The 21,824-nt window shown below is 42.9% G+C and overlaps 1 protein-coding gene across 1 annotated transcript; it reads left to right on the top strand.

Annotated features, from left to right (window-relative positions):
* Positions 1-17,236: 17,236 nt before the first annotated feature.
* Positions 17,237-18,310, top strand: GPR68 (G protein-coupled receptor 68; the record flags this gene model as incomplete). The annotated part of the gene is made up of 1 exon (XM_084270721.1): positions 17,237-18,310. The coding sequence occupies exon 1, from the start codon at positions 17,240-17,242 to the stop codon at positions 18,308-18,310; it is 1,071 nt and encodes a 356-aa protein (XP_084126847.1). The 5' UTR covers positions 17,237-17,239.
* Positions 18,311-21,824: the final 3,514 nt, after the last annotated feature.

Here is a 21,824-nt window from a genome sequence, read left to right as displayed (position 1 = left end):
TTTGGGCCAAGTTATACAAAGTTAGGACCCCTGGAAAGGTGGAAGGACAGGTTTTTTGGCTGGGTTGTTAAAGAGAAACAATGAGGCAGTCTGAGGACTCAACCAAAGCAACGTGTCCAAGAAATTCACAATTTAAAAATTAATTTCCTTGGCAGGATCCTACTAGTGGGAACTTTGAATAAAAGTTCTTCCAAAAAACTTTCTTGAGTTCCACTTAGGTGCAAGGAGAGAGGAATGTTGAAGTGTTATTGATGGAAGGGAAACGTTAAGATAAACCAAAGAACTGTTTCACGTTTGCAGCGGGGAACCAGAGCGATAGCAAGTCAATAAATTCCAGCAGTCACTTTCAGAGAACTTAGTAGGACTGTGTAAGTTGAGAAAGAAGCTTTTTTTGAATGACTAATAAGCAATTTAAGTATTTTAAAATTTCTCCTGAGCACACAAGCCAAAAGTTACACCTAACAAGAAACTGCTAAACTTTGGTGTGTGGGTGCTCTGTGTACACCTATATAGATTTGGTTTTGTGTCTTAAAAGTATGTTGTTACTGTGTTTTCCAAACAGTAAGCTGCTTTTCTTGTTGCTGTTCAGAACCTGTCTTGGAAAACTTGAAATGTGAAGGTTTAGTGAAATGAAATCCATTTGGCCAGAAATTAATCTATTCATTTTTTTTTCTTTAAATAGGATTAAAAACCTTCACTCTTTATTTGTAGGTTGCCTGTGTTACAAGTACATTTTTCTGGCTCTTGACAGTCTTTGTAAAGGAACAAGAAAAGTAAATTGCTGAGCGGTCAGCTTCATGTGTGCATGGGGAGGGGAGCTGAGAAATTCAGAAATTAGAAGAATATAACAGCCTTTTCCTGTCCTTTTCTGTTGGGAACACATGCAGGTATTTATTAATAGAAATTTAAGGAAACTTAACAGTGCATCAAGGAAAAATAGCTGCACATAGGCTCATAGGATGTGACACTGTCACTGGATGCTGGACTTTCTGAGCAGGCTGTTAATCAGCTCCCTCCGTGACTTTTTCCACATTAGCACTCTGTTCACTCTGACCCCAGAAGGGTATGGTGTCTTACCACTTCTTCTTTCAAGTTTGCTATAATCAAGAAGGCAGTGAGTCAGTCCCTCCATATTTAACACCCACTCTTCCCTTCCTTTTCTGAGGAACTATATTTTTTTACCATCTTTACCCCAATTCTTCTTGCCTTCCCATCTTACTGCTAATATGTTGCTGCTGTTCCCCCAGGTCATGTCGCTTCTATACATGCAGTTGTAAGGTCTTTCTGTATATGAGGGAAGAGGCAGAAGGTAGCTGTTTCCAGCTTATTTTACTCTTGGTGCCATACAGCTGTAATTTAGATGATAAAATAGAAGGTACATACCTGTAGTTTTAGGAGTCTTTCCAGGGTCTGGCAAGTACACAGTGAGGAGAACTTTGTTTTGTAAGATCAGATGGGTATGTTGTTCTGTGACAGTGGAGCACAGCCAGGGGAGTGACAATGTCTACATCACAGCATTGTAATTTGAACATCACAGTTCTAAATGAAGAAAGATGTGTCTGGGTCCAATGTACCATTAAAAAAACCTCATCTCCTTTGACATCTGTGGTGAGGTGTATTTATCTCACTGTGTGGTGGCAGACAGAAATTGTCTCCATTTGTTATGGAACCCGAGGAGTGAAAGCAGTCGTAGGTAGTAGGAGGAGAGGGGACACGTGGCAAAAGGGGAGACAAGGGAGAAAAACAAGTCCAGCCAAACTAAGAGTGCAACGGTGTCATCATACTAGATTGAGCCTGGGGGTTCCTGAGGTCATACAGACTGGAAGCTTCTCACCTGTGGCTGAGCACAGTTGCACATGGTCAGGTGTATGAAGATGTGAGCGTTAATGTAAGTTTTCATCCCCTGATCAGCCCTGTGGATGTTGTCGCTCAGAGTAAGCAGCTGATGCAGTAACTGCAAGTTTTCTTTGGATCCTTTTGATCAGTGCAAGGAGAAGAACGTTTGCTCCTGTGAGTTTTTCTATACCTGACCTGAGGGTGTATTTATATTGCCCTGGGGCTTTGCTCCTGCCCACTGTTCTTGTGTCAGGGTAGTGATAACCAAATAATAGTTATTTTGGCCTCATTTGGATATTTACACAACTTGCTAATTATTTTTAAGTGAAGAACTGTAGAAAGAGAACTCCGGACATGGTGGCCTTGTGAGGCTCATTACCTTATAATTAGCTGAATGTCTCCTCTAAGAGGTTTGTTTTTTCTATAAAGCTCATTCTGAGTGGCTTTTAATGCTTGTTATGAATTATTCTGCCAACTGAAGCATTTGCAGAGCTGCTGTCCCTGACAGCTGATGGCAGTTGGTTTTGAAAAGACACAGAACAGCTTTAATGTTTAGAAGAAACTGGCCAATAATTTTAAGTAAAGGTATTAGTAATCAGCAGCGGCAAAGAACAACATTGCAGTTTATTCTCTGAGGGATGTATCCACTGTAGCTCCTCTTTCTCACTAGAAAGCACGCTCTGAACTCTGGTAAACTACCAGCCAGCAAAAGGTGGTGATTTTTTTTTTCTTTTTTTTAGGCCCATCATCTGGAAGCTGTATCTAATCTCTCTGAAAAATAAAACAGATTGAATACCAGGTTTAAAACACTGTTAGAGAGAGGGAGAGAAATGGGCTCACCTGAAAGTATACTCTGTTCCTCTCCATGGAGCCCTCCTGCCAGAAATTGTTTCTGTGGCAACAAACTTGCTTCCAGCTTGTCTGTCTTGGAGTTGAATCTGGGTTGTTTGGGCTCGGATCTGTTGCCATGCCAGAGGTAACTAGAGGTGTAAAATTATGTGGTTTGCAGTTAGTGGTGAGGGTACTCTGCTGCTGTTACTGTCACTCCATGAGAGGCACCTTTGTGACGTTCGCCACTAGAAAATTGCTACAGTCAGATGTGGTTGCTTGGATGGGCTGAGTTTCTCAGTTCTGAACTTGTTTTTCACTGTGGGTCAGCAGTGACGAACAGGGGTTAGATAGCTAACAGAGGAAAGGGAGACCAAAAATGAATGCATCACTAAAGCAATCAAACTATCAAACTTAAGTCAGTTTAATGACACCTGAACAAAATGGGCAACATCAGTAGGGAAGAACAGAAATATTATTACAGAGATCTCTTGGTTTGGCTTTCTTAAAACTCAATATTTTTGTAACAATTAGACTTTGATCATCTTATATCTGGAAACATTTTGTCTTCCATCTGCCAAAGGAAGGAGGAGATTTTTTTTTCTTTTACTCTGATGGGTAATGATTTAGTGTCTATGCACATGTCTAATTAGAGGATGTATCTGTTTTATGCTCTGTGTTTAAGAAGTGATCAGACACAGCTTTCAAAGTAAGAATTGCCTCTTAGGCTTAAACTAAGATCCCTTAATTTACCATGTCAGGACATGATTTTCTGGAATTTAAATGTGTCCAAATTTCAGAGATGGTTTTACACCTCCTCCCCAGAGCAGAATCTGGATTTCTGAACAGCTCTCAAGTTTGTAATCCCACATCTCCTGTGCCTGCTTTTCCAGTCCTCCCCAAGAGCTCCTTGGAACACCCCTGGAACAAGTATTTGGTTCTCTTCGTTTTTTGTAGTCAGGTGCATGCTGGGAAGTGCAAACAGTTCACAGTGTAGTTGTTGCTCTTTCTCTGAGTTGCTTCTCTGGTACTATGAAAGAAGAATATTTTTTTTCCATTTCTGTAAGATTATGGTTCTTCAACTATTTTTTTTTTCATTTTTCTGTCGGATCTCTTTATCCAGATTAATACCACTAGCAGGTTGTTCCTCCCAGTTGTCTTTAAAAAAATACTAGAGAAGGGTCAGTCAGTTTTCAATTATATGGACAGTTGAGTTTGTCCCTCCAGGCATGATGTCATATTTTGTCTTCCAAGGGTGGGATGGAGAGGTGCTGGAAAGACCATTTAGGTTCTTGGGCAGGACACTGAAGTACAGTGGTAAAGTTCCCAATGACTGGAAAAGGGGAAACATAACCCCCAGTTTTAAAAAGGGGAAGAAAGGAAGACCTGGGGAACTACAAGCTGTTCAGTCACCCCATTGCCTGGCAGGATCACAGAACAGATCCTCCTGGAAACTCTGCTCAGGCACATGGAAAATAAGGAGGTGATTGGTGACAGCTAATATGGCTTCACTGCAGGCAAATCATTCCTGACACATTTGATGTCCTTCTATGGCAAGGTTACAGCATTGGTGGATAAGGGAAGAGTGGCTGATGTCCTCTGCCTGGATTTGGGCAAAACACTGTATGCTGTCCCACACATCATTCTTGTCTCTAAAATGGAGAGACGTGGATTTGATGGTTGGACCACACAGATAAGGAATTGGTTGCATGGTCACACTCAAAGAGTTCCAGTCAATGGCTCACTGTCCAAGTGGAGATCAGTGACAAGTGGTGTTCCTCAGGGATCAGTATTGGGACTGTCCCTGTTTAACATCTTCAGCAGTGCAACATGCACAGTGGGATCAAGTGCACCCACAGCAGAGGTGCCAATGACACCAAGCTGTGTGTTGTGTTGACACACTGGAGGGAAGTGATGGTGTCTAGAAGGGCCACAACAGGCTTGAGAGGTGGGCCCATGTGAACTGCATGAAGTTCAATGAGGCCAAGTTACAAGGTCCTGCTGAGGGTTAAGGCAGTCCTCCAAGCACAGCTACAGGCTAGGGGATTGAGCACAGCCCTAAGGAGGACTTGGGGGCACACGTAGATGAAAAGCCCAACATGAGCTGGCTGTGTGTACTTGCAACCTAGAAAGCCAACCATGTCCTGGTCTGTGTTAAAAGAACTGTGACCAGAAAGGTGATTCTCCCCCCTGCTCCACTCTCCTGAGACCTCACCTGGGTACTGTGTCCAGCTCTGGGGCAGCCAGGACAAGACAGACATGGACCTGTTGGAGCAAGTCCAGAGGAAGGTCAGGAAAATGATTAGAGGGCTGGAGCACTTCTCCATTAAAGACAGGCTGAGAGAGTTAGGCTTCTTTAGCCTGGAGAAGAGAAGGGTCTGGAGAGACCTTCTAGCACCTTCCAGTACCTGAAGGGGGACTACAAGAAAGCTGGAGAGGACTGTTTGAAAGGGCATGGAGTGATAGGACAAGAGGTAACGGCTTCAAGGTGAAGGATGGTAGACTTAGATGAGATATTGAGAAGAGATTCTTCACTTTGAAGGTGGTGAGGCACTGGAAGAGGCTGCCCAGAGAAGCTGTGGCTGCCCCTCCCTGGCAGCATTCAAGGCCAGGTTGGAGGGGGCTTTGGGCAACATGGTCTAGTAGAGGGTGTCTCTGCCCATGGCAGGGGCTTGGAACTAGGTGATCTTAGATGTCCCTTCCAACCCAACCCATTCTGTGGTCTTCTGTGAAACACAGGAATTCAGCAGCGTGGTGCTGAGACGCTTCTCACAGCTTATGCAAGCTCAGACAGACATAGAGAGAGCCCATGTCAAGGTATGACACAGAAAATGGAGGAGTGAAGACAGGCTTGTATATGTGGGAAAATGTGGGCACTCAGGAATGGAAGGACAGGCTTTGTTTAAGTCTTAATGAAAGCAAGATGCTAGCACTTAAAATCATGTACTGAAAGAATTTTTAAAATTAGGGGAATTGAGGAAATGAAAATTCAGGAAATGAAAATGTAAGCAGGCCTGCAGATACAGATGCCAGCACTTTGTTTAGAATGATTTATCCACTGGGGACTAGGTTATTGGAGTCCTGTATCCTCAAGTGGAAGAAAAACCCAAAACAAAAACACCCAAAGGTTTGAATAGACCTGTAGGGAGTGAGCACAACAAGGGAAAGAGCACAGAGGAAAACCTGCAAGGCGTGCTGCTCCTACACAATGGTGAGAAGTCTGAGAAATAACACTGCAGAACACGCCTCACATGTGAATATTGACTTAGATCTACAGGAAACTTGGTTAATCTCCAAAAGGGAAACTGCAAAAAAAAGAAGGAAGCTTAATTAAAGGAGTAGCTTAGAAGAGTTAAAACTGCACAGGCTAGATGGGGACTGTTTGAAGACTGGTGTGTGTACACTCCCCTCTCCAGTGCTGGATCCAAGGGAGAAATACAGAAACGGGGCCAAAAAAGGCATGACTGAGCCTGGAAGGAAATGAGTACAGCTACAGAGCAGCGTGTGGAGGGGTGGATGGTGTGCTAGACTAGAAACAATTGGATCTAGAACAGAAGCAGGTTTGAAACACAATGGGGATCAGCATAAGCTAGAAACACAAACACAGAACAAAGGCACCAAAGAATGATTCCAGTTTGAAATGGTGCACGCAATGTTTGGTGCTTCCACTGAATGGGCCCCTGTTCTATGATGAATTTTGTCTCTAATTAAAATGCATCTCAACAGAAGAAAGATAATTAAATCAAAGAAAAACAAGAAGAGGAAGAGAAAAATCTCCAAATATTCTAAAAGGCTTTTCACTTTACTGTGTCTTAGAACTTTTGCCGTGCAAAGTGAATCATATATGGAATCAAAGATGCAGAAAATAGCATTTAAAAGAGAGATGTATCATTATTTGCTGATGTGTGGAATAATGAAAATGCTACAATTCTCCTTGGACAGATGTGCTCAATCTCTTCAGACACAGCAGTGTTTCAACCATGTTTTGGTTAGACCTAGCAAGCAAAGTTTTTCCCTGACAGCCTTTCCTAGTTGTGAAATGTTATTAGTCAAACATTGATTGCTGATATCCCAGACTCCTGCTTGTCAGCAGCACTGCAAAATCAGCTCTGTCCACTGAACTTATCAGTAAAGGAAGAGGAAAAAAATCATACAGATGGATGTTTGGTTGCTTTCCAAACTTCTTTCAGTTAATGAAACAGTTCTGTTTGGAGGGCATGATATGCTGATACTTGAGTTTAATTATACTTTGTTCTGTCTGGAGGCAGTGGCATTATAAAAGATGTAAGCAGAAAGAGATTGTGGCCCTTGCCTTGGTCTCCAACTGGTAAAGTTTTTGGGCTGAAGTTTTCCCTTGTAACGAGGGAGTGATGCTGGGGAGTCTTGACAGAAGGGACTGCCTCACGTATTGTTGGCACACCTTCCCCTTTCTGTGAGAGCATGTGTGTACACAGAGCAAGTTACTCTGGTATGGCTGGACCTAATGATCTCAAAGGTGAGTCTGTGATTCACACTGGCTATGTCTGTATAGTTCCTTAAGTATCTGGGTGAAGACACAGACTAACCAGCTGCCTCACTCTGCCCGGCCTTGACCTGCAATGGGCAGCCCATGCTCAGGCTGCTGAGAAATCTGTGGGGTAACTCCCAGGGTGCCCTAGCTCCCTTTGGGCAGTCAGTCTGAAGCAGGGGCTGGCTGGGGGTAAAGTGGCATGCTGGCAAACCAAGGGAGGCAGCAATCATTGAAATGCAATACAGGTGTGACCTAAACCTTAAGTCACTTATTTCTATGCAAGACATCTGGTGTTGCCTGATGAAGCACAGTGGCTGGTTCCAGAGCACCGAAAGAGGCAGTAATATAGATTTTTGGAAAGTGAATCAGAAGACTGATTTTCCCCAAGGCTGTAGTAGGTAAAATGAATCAGAACTCATTTAGTTCAGCAGTTTCTATTTCTCAGTCCCAGGCTACAGCACAGTTGTTCCTTATTCTTTACTGGTAATGTTACACGTTGATCGTGGCTTGTGTGGCTTCTAATCAGTAAGACCTGCTTAATCTTGGCTTTTCTTGCATTGTCATCTTAAGTAAGGATCAGTGCAGAGATTCTGTTTTAAGCAGTTCTCTTGTCTGATTGATCATTATTTACTTGCCTGTGCAATAGAGACAGGATGGTGTTTCAGCTTGTGTGTCAAGGAGGATTGTTGGGGAGAGGGGATTTGGAGTTGTTCTGAGGAATAGAGATTGAGGATTTCTGCAGAAAAGTGATGTCTTGTGTTTTCTTCCATCTACTATCCTGTACTCAAGTCATCCACAAAGCCTCAGGAAGACATCCCCTGTGGGTAGGAGCTAGTCACAATAGCTCAGCAGTGAAGTAGTTGTAGGGTCATGTCATCCACCTGGCTGATCTTTAACAGCAGGAAGGAGGGGGCAGAGGAGGATCAATTTTACAAGCTTTGAGCAATTCTGGCATGACTAATTCCTGTTACGTGATTCACCTTCCTTATACCACTTGGACTGCTTGCATGAAATTACACATTGTATGAACTTCTCATTACCATAAATAGGGATTTTTCTGAAGTGTAGGTTCGTTTCAGCACTTCCATGTGTTCAGCCAGTTGATCAGACCTTGCATTTGGTAAAAAGGCCCTCATTTTAGATAAAGAAGTAGCCCGAGTTACTGGGCTGCCTGTGCTCATTTGCCTTCCTTACCCTTCATGTCAAATTGTCCTTCATACATGCAGACCTCATCTAGGAAGTTCAAAGTCATAAAAATCTGAAATGAAATGGTACAATACATGGCTATTTTGTATTACTTTTTGTGCTATTTCCCTTTGATATAGCTTTCATTTCTAGGGGGTAAAAAAACCCCCACTTTCAACATTAAAAAAAATCATTGGAAAAATTATTTATTTTGAAACAAAATTCCTTTGTGGAAATGGTTTTTCTTCATGTCAGATTTATAGGATTTGTTTCCATGCTATTGCATGTTGCCAAGAGGGATGAGTTGTGTCACATCACCTGGCAAATAACAGCAGGGAACAGAATGGGATGATGCTGAGAGCTCCCCTAGCATGTTTTTCCATCAAGAGGCATCAGCTGGACCATTCTCAAGTTGTTTGCCAAACTTTAAAGACCCTTCATGATGACAGCCCTACATCCCATGCACCATCTATCCCAGTGCTCCACTTGCCTTTGTTAGTGGAAAGTTTAACCCATCCTCTCTCATTTTTGCAACAATCTTCAACATGTTTAAAGGTTGTTTCCCTGTTTGGCCTCAATCTGGTTATCTCTAGACTAAACAAAGCCAACTTTCTCAGTCTTTGAGTTTGCTAGACCTCTGACCTTTCCCCTGTTCTTCTTCTGACCACAGCAAACATCCCAGAGGGTCTGTGTGTCTTTGTAGAGCCTTACAGAAGGGGTAGTACCTACAGCCTCCTGAGACATCCCTATGTGATATGTGTGTGTGTGAGGGTGTGGTTGTGACATGTACAGTTCAGTACATGACCCCAGGAGCCCCATCCGTCCCAGTGTTCTGGGATATCCTTCATTACTGCCTTCTTCTATCATATGGAATATGTAATATGTCACATACAGCAGGTTTCACATCAGATAAGAAAGAAACTGAATATGTGGTACTGTAAAATGACAGATGTGAGTCTGGGATGCTGATAATCTGGGTCATTCAGAGCATTTTCTTCTGAAATACTGACATTTTCTAGGAATTTAAATTCTGTGTTTCAGCAAGTCTTCCCTGTAACCTCTCTCAGTGTAGCCTACAGGGTGATGTGTTGTTATAAGATACTGGTGTGTGGTACATAAGTGCTGTTATGGCCATTCAGAAGTGCTCAGCTGCTTGCTTTCTAGGTTGCCTTCTGCCTGATTGAGAATGAGTTTGGCTTACAAAGTGGGTTGAATATAGAGCATTTAGATTTCTGATCCATGCTGATTTGGCTATTCCTGAGTACTTCTAAGATTAAACTATATTACCATGTTATTACTGATGGGAAATGAACATTGGAACTAGATTTAGAGGCCACACAATGATTTGAATCAATTGCATGGGTAAATACACGTGTGCTGCCTTCGTTGGCTTACAGTAGCTGCATCAGCACAGGCTGCTTATGTTGGGCTGCATGGATCAGATCTCTCAGTTTATGGTGGTGTCCAATCTAGTGTGTTCAACAAGCACTGAATTCACTGAGGGGGGAAATATAGCAAAAAATCAAGTATTTGAACATAAAGCTGCTGCTGAAATCCACATGACCCATTCCTAATGACAAGTTTACAAGTTGTGGGCATGAAACCCTCAAGTACTGCACCACTGTGGGCCAGCTGGCATGTGAAGTTTTAGCACTGAAATATTTAATGTAACCAGCTTGCTTCAGACTTCGGAGAAATTTGCTAAGCGGGAACCAAGAAGCTGGGACAAATTCCCAGCATATCAGAGTTCAAGCAAATGGAGTGATTTAGCCAATGCTGTGAATAATTGCATGCCTGTCGTAGGGAAAATTGGACATCGGTGACTAATTAGTCTTTTGTTTATGTGGGTTCAGAAAAAATGTTGCTGGCTTCCTTCTTTGACAATAGGTTTATAAATGGGGTCATACAATAATGACAAAAGTAAAGCCATTTGTGATTTGCAGAATACTTTTATGGTTTCCCCCCGCTGAAACAGATACACAGAGTGATTATTATACACAGAGGTTTGTGTTAGAAAGGCCCACTTGCAAATTAACAAACACTGAATGGGTTGTGTAAAGGCCTAAATTAACTTTAGAAGTGAGTTCAGTTTCAGGAGAAATTGAGGGTTTGCTATTTTTTTCTTCTTCCAGTTTATGTAAGATGGTTTCAGAGGTTTAAAAAGATAAGAGTCCTTTTTTTACTGTGTTGTGTGCTTCTGGTAAGGCAGGCTGGCAGAGTTTGTTCTTCCAATGCCAAAAACATGGTTTAAAAAGGACCACAAGTGTAGCAGAGAGGTAGGCTTTCTGCTCCACAAACTAAACCAGCAGAGGACAGAAACTGTCCTTGTGGCCAACTGCTCTTCACACAGAGGGTTACCGAAACCCAAATTTTTACACACTTTCCATTGTTTGTGACTTTGGTACTTGTAGGGACCATCTCTCTGTCTTTAAAGTGCTATATAGGTAACTCCAGATTCCCTGAGAATGGTTTAGAAATTAATCCCCTGCCCTGAAGAGACACACTGATAGTGGATATAAAGTGAGCTGCACTGTCATGCACACTACACTAGGGTCAGGAATTAGAAATCTTGAAGTGCAGCCCTAATGTGTGCAACCTAATTTTTAGCCCATTTGTGTAGTTAAACCAGGCTATAATCTTTAATGAATAGACTCATTATTTCTATTGGACTTGTGTCTAGATACGAGCTGTGCCAACTCTGAGCTTAACAAAACCAGTGCCCTGCTGAGATGCTTGAGCCAAATCTGAGCACCTTTCCTGTAGAAACATAATGCAATAGTCTGGATTACCTTGGTTTTCTTCCTGCACCCATCTGCTTTGATCTGTCAGGCCAAGTATCACTCCACTGCAGCTTTGCTGTCTCTGGAGCCTGAGGTAAGTGCTAGCTTGAGTGTATCTCCATGGCTTTGTATTGTGCCCCTGAGAGTAGCTGTGTAATATGTTGATGAACAGGGAAAACATAGATAAAATACCTTATTCACTAGAGTTGTTTCCACCTCTAATAAATGTACCTGTCGTCCATTTGTTTTATCTACAGAAGTCATTGGCAGGACATTTGAGTGCTTCACAAGCACTATTAACTTGCCTTTAGGAAACATCTGTCTCTGTGGGAATACATAATTCTGACTTTTTGAAGACAGATATGGGGATTACATAGCTGGATTATATAGCCAGTCCCAGCCTAATGTCATTTACTCCTGAAGACTCACTAGGGTTGAATCTCTGCTGCTCAGTCGCTTATGTAAAGGCACAGACAAGTGTATTGGTTGATGCTGGTTCTGGTTGAAGCTAAGCTGGCTGGTTTATAATTCTCCAACCACTCATTTCACAAGACAGGTGTTATGTCTGTGGTACCACAACCCATCATAATTCCCGAAGCAGCAGCAGCAGTTCACAAATTGCTTTTTAGCTAATTCCCTTGGAGTGCAGAGAGACTTTCAAAATATGTTAGCCTTTGCTTATTTAATTTTTCTATGCCTCCATCCTGCTGTTAAAAACACATTTGCTAGATGCTGGTTCACAATTTTGTTTCTAAAGATTGAAATAAAAAATATCAATGAGTATGTCAGCTATGTTTAGATCTGTAATTTGCACTTGTGCCTGATGTGTACTTGCCTGTCTTCACCCTTCCTTTTCCTCTGTGACAACAGAAGCATCCTCTATTGCCTTTTATGGCTCTTTCTATTTGTGATCCTTTTAGAATCATAGAATGGTTTGGTTTGAAAGGGACCTTGAAAGGTCACCTTGTCCACCCCCACCACTCACCCCCTCCCGTTATAAGCGGTGACATCTCCAACTAGATCAGGTTGCTTGGAGCCCCATCCAACCCAACCTTGAATGTTTCCAGGGATGGGGCATCTGTCGCCTCTCTGGGCAACCTCTGCCAGTGTCTCACCACCCTCACTGTAAAAAACTCATTCCCTATATCCAGCCTGAACCTACCCTCTCTTGGTTTAAAACCATTAGCTCGTGTCCTTTTCCTACAAGCCCTACTATAAAGTTTGATTCCACCTTTCTTATAAAGCCCCCTTTTTAATCATTGGAAGGCCCCAAAAAGGTGTCCCCAGAACCTTCTCTCCTCCAGGCTGAACAAGCCCAACTCTCTCAGCCTGTCCTCATAGGAGAGGTGCACCAGCCCTCTGATCTTTTTTTGGATCAAATCTCCTCTGGACCTGCTCCAACAGGTCTGTCCTTTGCATCTTAATTCTTCTAATTAAATCCAGACATCATTGTGTCATGTTCTCATACTCAGTTGTGGACTCTGACTTTCATTTGATTCTACTTTTCTTTTTTTAAATAAAAAGCTTTCTCTGAGGATGTTAGCCAGTTTCTGAGGATGTTAGCCAGTTTCTGAGGACGTTAGCCAGTTCCTGCCCATTTTATATTGTTCACTGATCCCTAGTCTCTTGTGCTGTCATTGCTTCCCAGTCTCTTTACCTGACCCGATTCTTCCAGGCTTTGGGAACCAGGATCAAACCAAGCTGACAAATCCTCAGGTGCTGGGAGAAGCTTAGTGTGTGTGAGCTTTGTGTAGGTAATGATCTAAAACCCTAAACTGAAACAACCTCAGGTTTCTGGTTCCAAGATGCACAGCACAGTCCTGCTTATATGCCAGCTGAGTGAGCCAGGCCTGTCTGCAGCGTGTGACAGGTGCGGGCACAGATCAAGCAGTGAGAGAGCCGCTGTCACCCAGAGTCACAGGGCCCATTACACCCCCTGTGCTTTGCAGATGAGACAAGCTGTGTGCACAGCTTTTGCAAGTGCCTCTGAGGAGGTCCTTTGGCGTAGCCCCGTTTGTCTCTGCTGAAAACGAGTGGGTCTGATTGCAGACACGTTTCCTAGGAGGAGAACTGTGGTGATGTTCACTGAAATGAAGAACCCGCCCAGGCTCCGCGCTGCACCCCTCTGAGCTGAAGAGCCTTTTGTTATAAGTGGCTCTGAGCTATTTCCTGTGCCAGTGTCAGCAGACAGCGCTTGACATGTGAGCTGCTCCATGGTTCACAGTGTGGGGGGACGGACAGGACGTGTTTTTGTCAACAGTAGAAGCACAAAAGAGTTTGGAAAGAGTAGAACCTGTTGTTGAACTACCCAGTGAGTAGTGAAAGGTGGCTTATTTAAACCAAGAATAAGAGAAGATCTCTGAAGCCCAGGCATCCTTGGAACAAGAGAATTGTTTGGAGCTGGTAGAGGTGGCAAGTTTTCCAATTTGTTTCCAAGACTTGGGCTTAGATGGGTATTATCTAAAAGACCTGGGCATATATGAGGGAAATATTGCCTGGAAATGCCTGCAGACTAGTGATACTGAAGGTGTTACATAAACTATGATCTAAAAAAGAAATCATACAGCTGCACTATTTCCATATTAAAGCTGTTCCCATTTGTAACTGCTTTCAGCTTTAGGATTATCTGCACCCCAGATGTTTTTCCTACAGTAACATTTTTAATATTTCTCCTCCTCCTATCCAGACAAGGTCAGCAGTAGTGGGGAGAACTATTTACCTTTTCTCTCCCCTACCCTGCATCACCTTTCCTTCAGTTTCCCCTTTTCCAGGCAGCTTGTAAGATAATGTGTATTATGTGCTTAGTAACGGGCAGGGCTGTCCCTTACCCATTTGTTTAATGCTGCCATCGCAGGAGTTTGATATCAGTTTGTTGAAAAATCCTCCAGTTTCACTCCCTGGCCAGTGCAGAGCTGTTTGATACACGTGGTGCTGGGGAAAGGTGAGCTACCTTTGTGTTTCCCATTTGGCTACTGAGCCTGGTGCTATCCAGGCACAAGGGTCTGGAAGGCACAAAGGTGTCCCGGAGCCCACACGCTGAGGTGGCTGAAAGGAGGAAAGGATTTCCTGGCTCATTGCTACTGCTGACCAGAAGAGTGGGATAAGACAGCTGTGGCACAAGGAGGAATCTGGACCTTTGTTTTTCATCCCTGTCTTTGAAATCAGGGGAGTTTGTTAGCACAAGGCAGAGATTCGTAACAGCCGCCCTTTCTGTGCTGCTGCCTGAAGCAGCCCACTCCAGCACTTCCTCCAGGAGCAGGAAATGTTGCTGTAATCACAAGTGTGGATTATATTAGCATAATGTCAGATCAGTAAGACTTTTGCTGCCTTCTTCACATTCTGCATTCTGGCAAGACTTTTAAGCAAAACAGAAATTCTATTTCCAATGCTGTTCTCCAAGACATAAACATAATTTAATAAAAACATTTTGAGCTATTAGAGGAAAAGAAACATTTTCAAAACCCAGTGCAACTGTAGAGTACATCTGCTTTTTCTCATTCCACAATCCCTATTGACTCACTGGGTAACAATGAACAAAACTTAGTGCTCTTGGACTACTCTAGGCATATAAAGACAGTTCTAACTTTTCAAAGTTATCAGCAGCTTTTGAATTACTATTTGGCCTCAGCAGCAGGAGCTGGACACTGATGGGATGCTTTTAGTTGGTATATTAGATGATGGATCCCAGATCTTTAGGCATTTTAGACTGTAGCCAAGTGTGCCAATCATCCTGTCCAGGCAAACTCTTACATATATAAAAGTCACCAAATTCCTACACGGAGATTAAATGGTATCAAATGCAGCTGTACTTGGCCTGGGCCTCTGGATTGGAAAAGGTTGTCCTTCCAGGTGTGGAGCCAAGTCTTCTGTAGACAGAAGAGATGTGCTATGGGTGAGAAATTGCATGGTGAGCAATTGCTGTTGAGAAATGCAAAGTATACTGAATGGTGGTACAGAAGAGCTAATGGCCACTAAGTAACAGTAACACTGTCCTGTTTTCTTCTGGGAAATTAGTAATTAATTTCTGCTGTCCACTTCTGCACTGCTGACATTACTGCTGTTACTCTGGGGGAAGGTTCTGGCAGTCTCTTGGTGCAAAGTGACCCGTAAGTACCTGTGACTGGGTTCCTTAAGCAGCATTTCTCCTGTTGTGCTTCATTTATCTGTAATAGCTATTGTCCCACTCACAGTGGAGGGGGTCAGTCAACCCCCAGAGGAGGAGAGGAGAGCAGAGCTTGCCCTGTGCTGGACCTGGCCAATCTTTCACCCAAGTTGCATTGGAAAATGGAGTTAGAAGTTTTGAGAGACATGAGCTTCTGTTGGGCTGTTTCACGGCTTTACTTCCACCAAAACCAAGGCTGGTGTTCTGTCTGTTGGTAAGAAAAAGAGGAAGAGTGAAGGAATGAAAGCCACCTTCAAATTCTTAAACATGTCCACGTGTCCTTAAGTTTGCTGTGATTTCTGTGGGATTGTGCTATGCTTGTTGAAGATAAACACTGAGGGTTTGTGCAGGTTTGGTCACTTCTAGGCAATTCTTTTCTGGCACAAAGGAAAGGATTTTCTTTTCAAGTTCCATAGGAGCAAACCCCACCACTGTTAGAAAAATCACAGAAACCTAAAGCATTTCTTGAAAGAAGTTATTTGGCAGTAACATCCTCAGATGCTGCAGTTGAGTATGACAGTAATCTTACTGCAGTGTGGTCATGTTTTCATGCGGGTTGCCTTGGAAAAAATTGTATGTTCCTAGACAGGAGAGAAAATGATTACAAACACACAAATGAGGGTAGTAAACAGGAAAACAGCAACAGGCTTTATGTTTGTCCCTAGATAGTGCTGTCTCCTTTTCAGTCCAGCTTAACTGAAGCTGTAGGAAGAGTACACAGAAGTGTGCATTGCGACTCTGCTTTTTCTGGGAAGAGACTGAAAGAAATACCTGATGATGCAGAACAGCAGGAGTGTAAAACATACATCCCTTTCAGACTGGGCTCAGTTTGCCCCACTGTTTTCCAGGCCTGAGCATTTGTGCCAGTCTGAAGATAGCACATGAGGTGATAAAATGCCAAATGTGATACTTCATTTAGCCTAGAGTTTAATCACTGTGAGCTGGCTCAAGGCTGAATGCTTGTCCTAGTTGAACTGAGTGCTCATTTGTTGTCAGAAGTTATTTTATAAGTATCTTTATATAGTATAGGAATGGTTTATGTGGGTACATGTGTGGATTGTAGAAGCTTCTTCAGGTGAAAACAATTACATTCATATTCAGTGAAGATGAAAAGGAAAGATACAACTGCAGAGATAGCAACAGCAAATGAGTGGTTTTGAGAGTCGATGGCAAGTGAGTCTGTAACAGCAAGTCCTGTGGGACTGAGACCATGGGGATACAAGGTACCAGACTTCTACAGTGTCCTTCTGGCAGAGAAAGGCAGCTTGCTTTCAGGATTGTAAAGGTTTACAGGTAAATGTAAGAGAGGCTGCTAAAAGCTCCATTTTTCTTCATCCTGATATGTGGAACTGCATATTCCATGATACCTTGTATCTAAAGGGAAACTTAAGAAATGGAAATTAAAGATCAACTGGTTTGTGCACCCTGCATGCTCTAAGGAAGTCCGAGTGGAAAGCTGGTTTGCCAGAGACGATTTTTCCATCATGGATAAATCAGATTACTGCTTTTGTGCCTCATCTGCAATACAGAGATGGTATTTCTTCACCTTTTAGATTCTGGCAAAGCTAAAACAAGTGTTTGTAATTAGCCTTGGGATTCTTGGACACATGATTTTCTTGTATCTTTCTGGTAAGTGAAGTGCTAGGACTTACACACATGAATCATGATTTCACAGAGAGGATTTATCTTCAATCAAAGACTGAGAAAAATTAGAACTAGGAAAAGACAGCTGCCTGAAAGCCATACTATATATCTGATAGTCATATCCCATCTGAAGGTTTTCATGTGTTTTACCTTCAGGTAAACTTCCTGCAGCAAGTCGTCGCTTCAGCTGGAAGATCTGTGGAAGAAATAAGCAATACATGAAACTGGATGAAATTAGATCTTACACCTGTTCATTGGGTACCCTGATGAGTGATACACAGGAAACGCCAGAAGATGATGAATTTGACAGGCAATGAAACTGAGAAGTGCAATATTAATCATGATATCCACCAGACATTATCCCCTGTGGTGTACATATTTGTCTTTGCATTAGGCTTGCCAGCTAACTGCCTGTCTCTGTACTATGGGTATTTACAGATCAAGGCTAAAAATGAACTGGGTGTCTACCTTTGCAATTTGACTGTAGCAGACCTGCTCTACATCTTTTCTTTGCCCTTTTGGCTTCAGTATGTTTTACAGCATGACAACTGGACCTACGATGAGCTGCTGTGCAAAATTTGTGGCATCCTCTTGTACGAGAATATCTACATCAGTGTGGGCTTCCTCTGCTGCATCTCCATTGACCGCTACCTCGCAGTGGTGCACCCTTTCCGCTTTCAGCAGTTCCGGACAATGAAAGCTGCTGCCATTGTGAGCGTCGTTATCTGGACCAAAGAAATACTGACGTGCTGCTTTGTCTTTAGGCACAGGGAGATCAGTATGGATGCTGATAGCCATGTGGTCTGCTTCGAGCATTACCCCATCAAAGAATGGGAACACAACGTCAATTACTACCGCTTCTCTGCTGGCTTCCTTTTCCCCTTCTTTCTGCTGGTGTTTTCTTACTGCGGGATTTTACGAGTTGTCCACAGGAGTCATGGCACTCAAAAGAAGAAGAAAATCCAAATTAAACGACTGGTTTCAAGCACTGTTTTAATTTTTGTAGTTTGCTTTGGACCATACCACATTCTACTTGTAGTTCGCAGCTTGTTGGAGAACAACTGCTCGTTTGCTGAGAAAATATTTAATATTTACCATGTTTCCCTCCTGCTGACTACCTTTAACTGTGTTGCTGATCCAGTGTTGTACTGTTTTTCCAGTGAAAGCATTTACCAGAACTTTGCCAAGATGCGAGACTCTTGTCTTACATGTTTAGGGTGTCCGAGATCTGAGACGAAGGAATCCTACGCCCTGAACACTCCAGAAACTCTCAGCAGGCAGGAGCATCAACCAAGGCTATTACAAATGTCACCTGGTGGTACTGAAATGAAGGACTTCTCCACAGCTAACACAGGCAGCCTATAGCATTCATCAAAAACAGGCATGGATCTGAAACCTGTGGCTGTGGCTCTGTGCATATCCATCTGATTCGCGCGTCTGTTACAACAGCGTTACCTCCCAAAGCCTTATTGGTAATGCAGCACAGTGAGGCCACTTCTGGAGGTGCTTGGACCTTGGCGGTAGCAAGGAAAGCACTCCCTACGTCGGTTCAGTTACATCACATGCCTGTTGTCTTTGTGGTACCACTCAAAACCTGTTGGCTTGATGACTGCGTTGACTGGAATAAGCTAGTACTCGTGGGGTGTGGTTCTGCTGAACTTGTCTCAATGGCTGTCTGTTTGCCCCGTAGCATCTAGAGAAAATAATTCTCTACAAGCAGTTATCATCTGGTGTTTTATCATAACAGGTTAAATGATCCCATATGTACTTTTAAAAGGAAAAAAATACTGCACTTCTTTAACATTCCTGTAACTCTGGAATAACTTCCTCTTCAGCCAGTTCCGAGGCTTGCGGAGACTCTGCCAGAAACAACCTCCTGAACAACCAGCCCAGCAATGTGAGGTGTTCTGGGAGAACCTGTGCAAGAAACTCTGAGCCCAGGTTGGATGAGGCTTTGGGCAACCAGGTCTAGTAGAGGGTGTCCTTGCCCAGGGCAGGGGGGCTGGATCTACATGGTCTTTGAGGTCCCTTGCAGCCCAAATCTATAATACTATGATTCTAGGGTCAGTATCTGCTGAGACCTTCAGTCTGTTGATTGACTGTTGAATCTCAGACTGTTGAACCTCATCATAAGCCTCTAATAACTTGAGAGGTATGACATCTCTTGGCTTTGATGGAGTAAATAATTTGCACTGTTGACTTGGTAAAGAACAGGAAGTTGGTAGTACTTGAGGGGCTTTGAACCCAGGTGTTTCCCCAAGTCACTGTTCAAATGTAAATTTAATTACATCTGAGTTGTACTAAAGCTTCCTAAGGTTTGGATTGTGTCCTTTGCAATTTGTGTGTCTTTGTGCAGCATAAACCATACAGGCAATTAAATAAAAATTCATTTGTCAGGGAAGCTGTTAAATGGATTCTGTTTGAACTGTTTTCTCCCACAGATACTATAGCATAGGGTTTGGTCCTTGTTCAGTAGATTCAAGATCAGAAGTATGATGTGTGAATGATTGTTTCCTAGATCAGACAGAAAACAAAACACAGGAGTAAGTAGAGGTAATGGCAGTTAAAGGTGTGGGAGTTGTGCTCTGCAGTATTGTTTCTACTGCTGTCTCCTCTCTAGGGGGTTGGGGTTTTTTCTCTTCCTTTATTGTACCAGTCAATACTGTATGATGATGATTCTTTGTGCTCTGGGCATTGTACCTTTTTGTATCTGTAGCTCTTGCCTCGTCCTTTCACTTCTCTAGTTTCAAACCGCTCTTGAAACACCTCCCTCTCTCTGCAGCCCAGAGCTGATAACTTCCAGCAGCATAACTGGTTTGGGGTTCTTGGGTTTTTTAAATGTCAAAAGATTCTCTAGTCTACTAGAGAATCTACTAGAGAATCTACTAGTCTAGGTCTACTTGTGGTACCTGAAGTGTGTCACTGTACCACAGCCTTGCTTGTCATCAGTTTCCAAACAGCAATATATTCTAACAGTCTCCTGGAAACCACCTTAAGAGTGCAATATTAGAAGTAACTAGGGTGTGTGTTTACTGAAGAATGGGTTTATTATTTTCTTCCTGTATTTGTTCACCCTGCGTTGGAAATAACTATCTTATGGCTTTGGCCCACAGTTTCTGTTTGTGAGACTAGAGGTCCTCTCCTCCCTCCTCTTGCAGAAAGGATTCATGTCCCCCTTGGAGGGGATTAGCTTTGCTTAGGTTAACGTTTGGTTTGTTTAATTATTTTACATTTCTTTATACTTAGACCACTTACCAAGCTGGATTAATTACTTGATACGTGCATGTTTTCTCCTGACTGTTGGTGCTGTTTAGCTTTACTTTCTCCTAATCTCTCCTCCAGTCTCCTCCCTGTCTCCCCAAGACCGTAAGGCCCCGACTCCCGCTGGCCACCACGCTGGGCTTCTACGTTGCTACGCACCGAGCCAGCTGCTTGGACTCCCATGACCTGGCAGCCCATAAGACACACACGTGGCTTGTTCTAGGATGAAACATTTGTTGTCCTGTTTATGCTGTGCTGCTTTACAGTTACCCATGCTGTTTAAATTAGGCAGCTGGAATGCAGAGCATGTCCTATTGCATCAAATTGCCATCTGAGGGATTAAGGCCTATTTGAGTTGGCACTTTGATGTGGTCGGCTTTTGGTCAGCTGCTGCAGTCTGAAATCAGATGGAAACTTGCATAATGCAGTCCAGCATGCTGCTCCAGTTCCCAAGGTTTAACCTGCTGACCTGCAAGAGAAGGGGGAGATTTTTTCTTCTTTTTGTTTTTTCCCCCTGGAAGTCAGGTTTTTATCCATCTTTCTACACTGTAACTGTTAGGCTTAGCCTGCAGAGGAAGGTAACTGTCACTCAGAACTTTTCTTTCCAGCTCAGCCAGAACAAGGGTCCTGCTCTGGTGAAGGTAGGCTACACATTGCTATGGGATTGAATAGAGCACTTGGGACTGCACAGGAGAAGGAAAGGATTTTAAAAATATGTGCTGGAGAAACAGACCAGTGAATTATTAAATTTCCTATGTCTTAATAGAGTCTGCTAGAATTTGTACTTTGGCAAAAAAAGAGCAAAAGTTCCCTGAATGAAGTTTGTTTGACAGAAGTTTGAATATACATTACACCTGTTAGTGTAATGTCACTGAGCATGGAGCACGTGGAGAGGGAGATCAGTTGCCTCTTCTCTCAAACAAACATTTTCAAATGATGCTAAATCATTTTCCTTCCTTAAGAAGGAAAATAAAACTTGCCTGTCAGAAAGAAAAGTAGATACAAGGCGTTGCTGGCTGCTGGAAGTCCCCTGTCCTTTGGAAAAAGCAGTGGCTAAACAAACTGCCAGTGTCATCCTGCTAAAGCACCGTGGTTCAGTGCTCACCCCTTGTACCATTAGAATCATTCTATGGCAGCACACCCAGAGGTGTGGTGACAAGCACAGCCTGTCCTCTGTGCTGTGAGGGCTGGCAGCCCTGGTGCTCTTCTGGAGTCACAGCTTTACATGACAACAGTCAGGCACAATTCACAACCATTTGTCATGTACTGGTTTGGCTTTAGGAGGCCTCTGAGATTTAATTAATTTTGCTTAGTTTAGAAATTCAGCTCCTGAGGAGACTATAACTGGAATTCATCTAAATGTTCATTTACATAATTTTATTTCATACTGAATGCAAATGGTTTTTATTTCTAACATTCTTTAATTTCTAATCATTAATTTTTAATCACTATTTATGTATTTAGTTCATTTATTCTTAATAATAGGGTACCCTGAAATGCCTACACCCTCTCTGTGTCACCTGAAGGGGGCGAAATATTTAAATGGTAAATTACAAAGGGTATAACTCACCCTTCACACTGAACATCTGCAACGCTGCCCTTTTCATTAGCAGAGTTA

The sequence above is a fragment of the Gallinula chloropus genome (genome assembly GCF_964237585.1).
Source record: "Gallinula chloropus genome assembly, chromosome: 14".
NCBI lineage: Eukaryota > Metazoa > Chordata > Aves > Gruiformes > Rallidae > Gallinula > Gallinula chloropus.
This window is presented reverse-complemented; position numbering and strand designations above follow the sequence as displayed.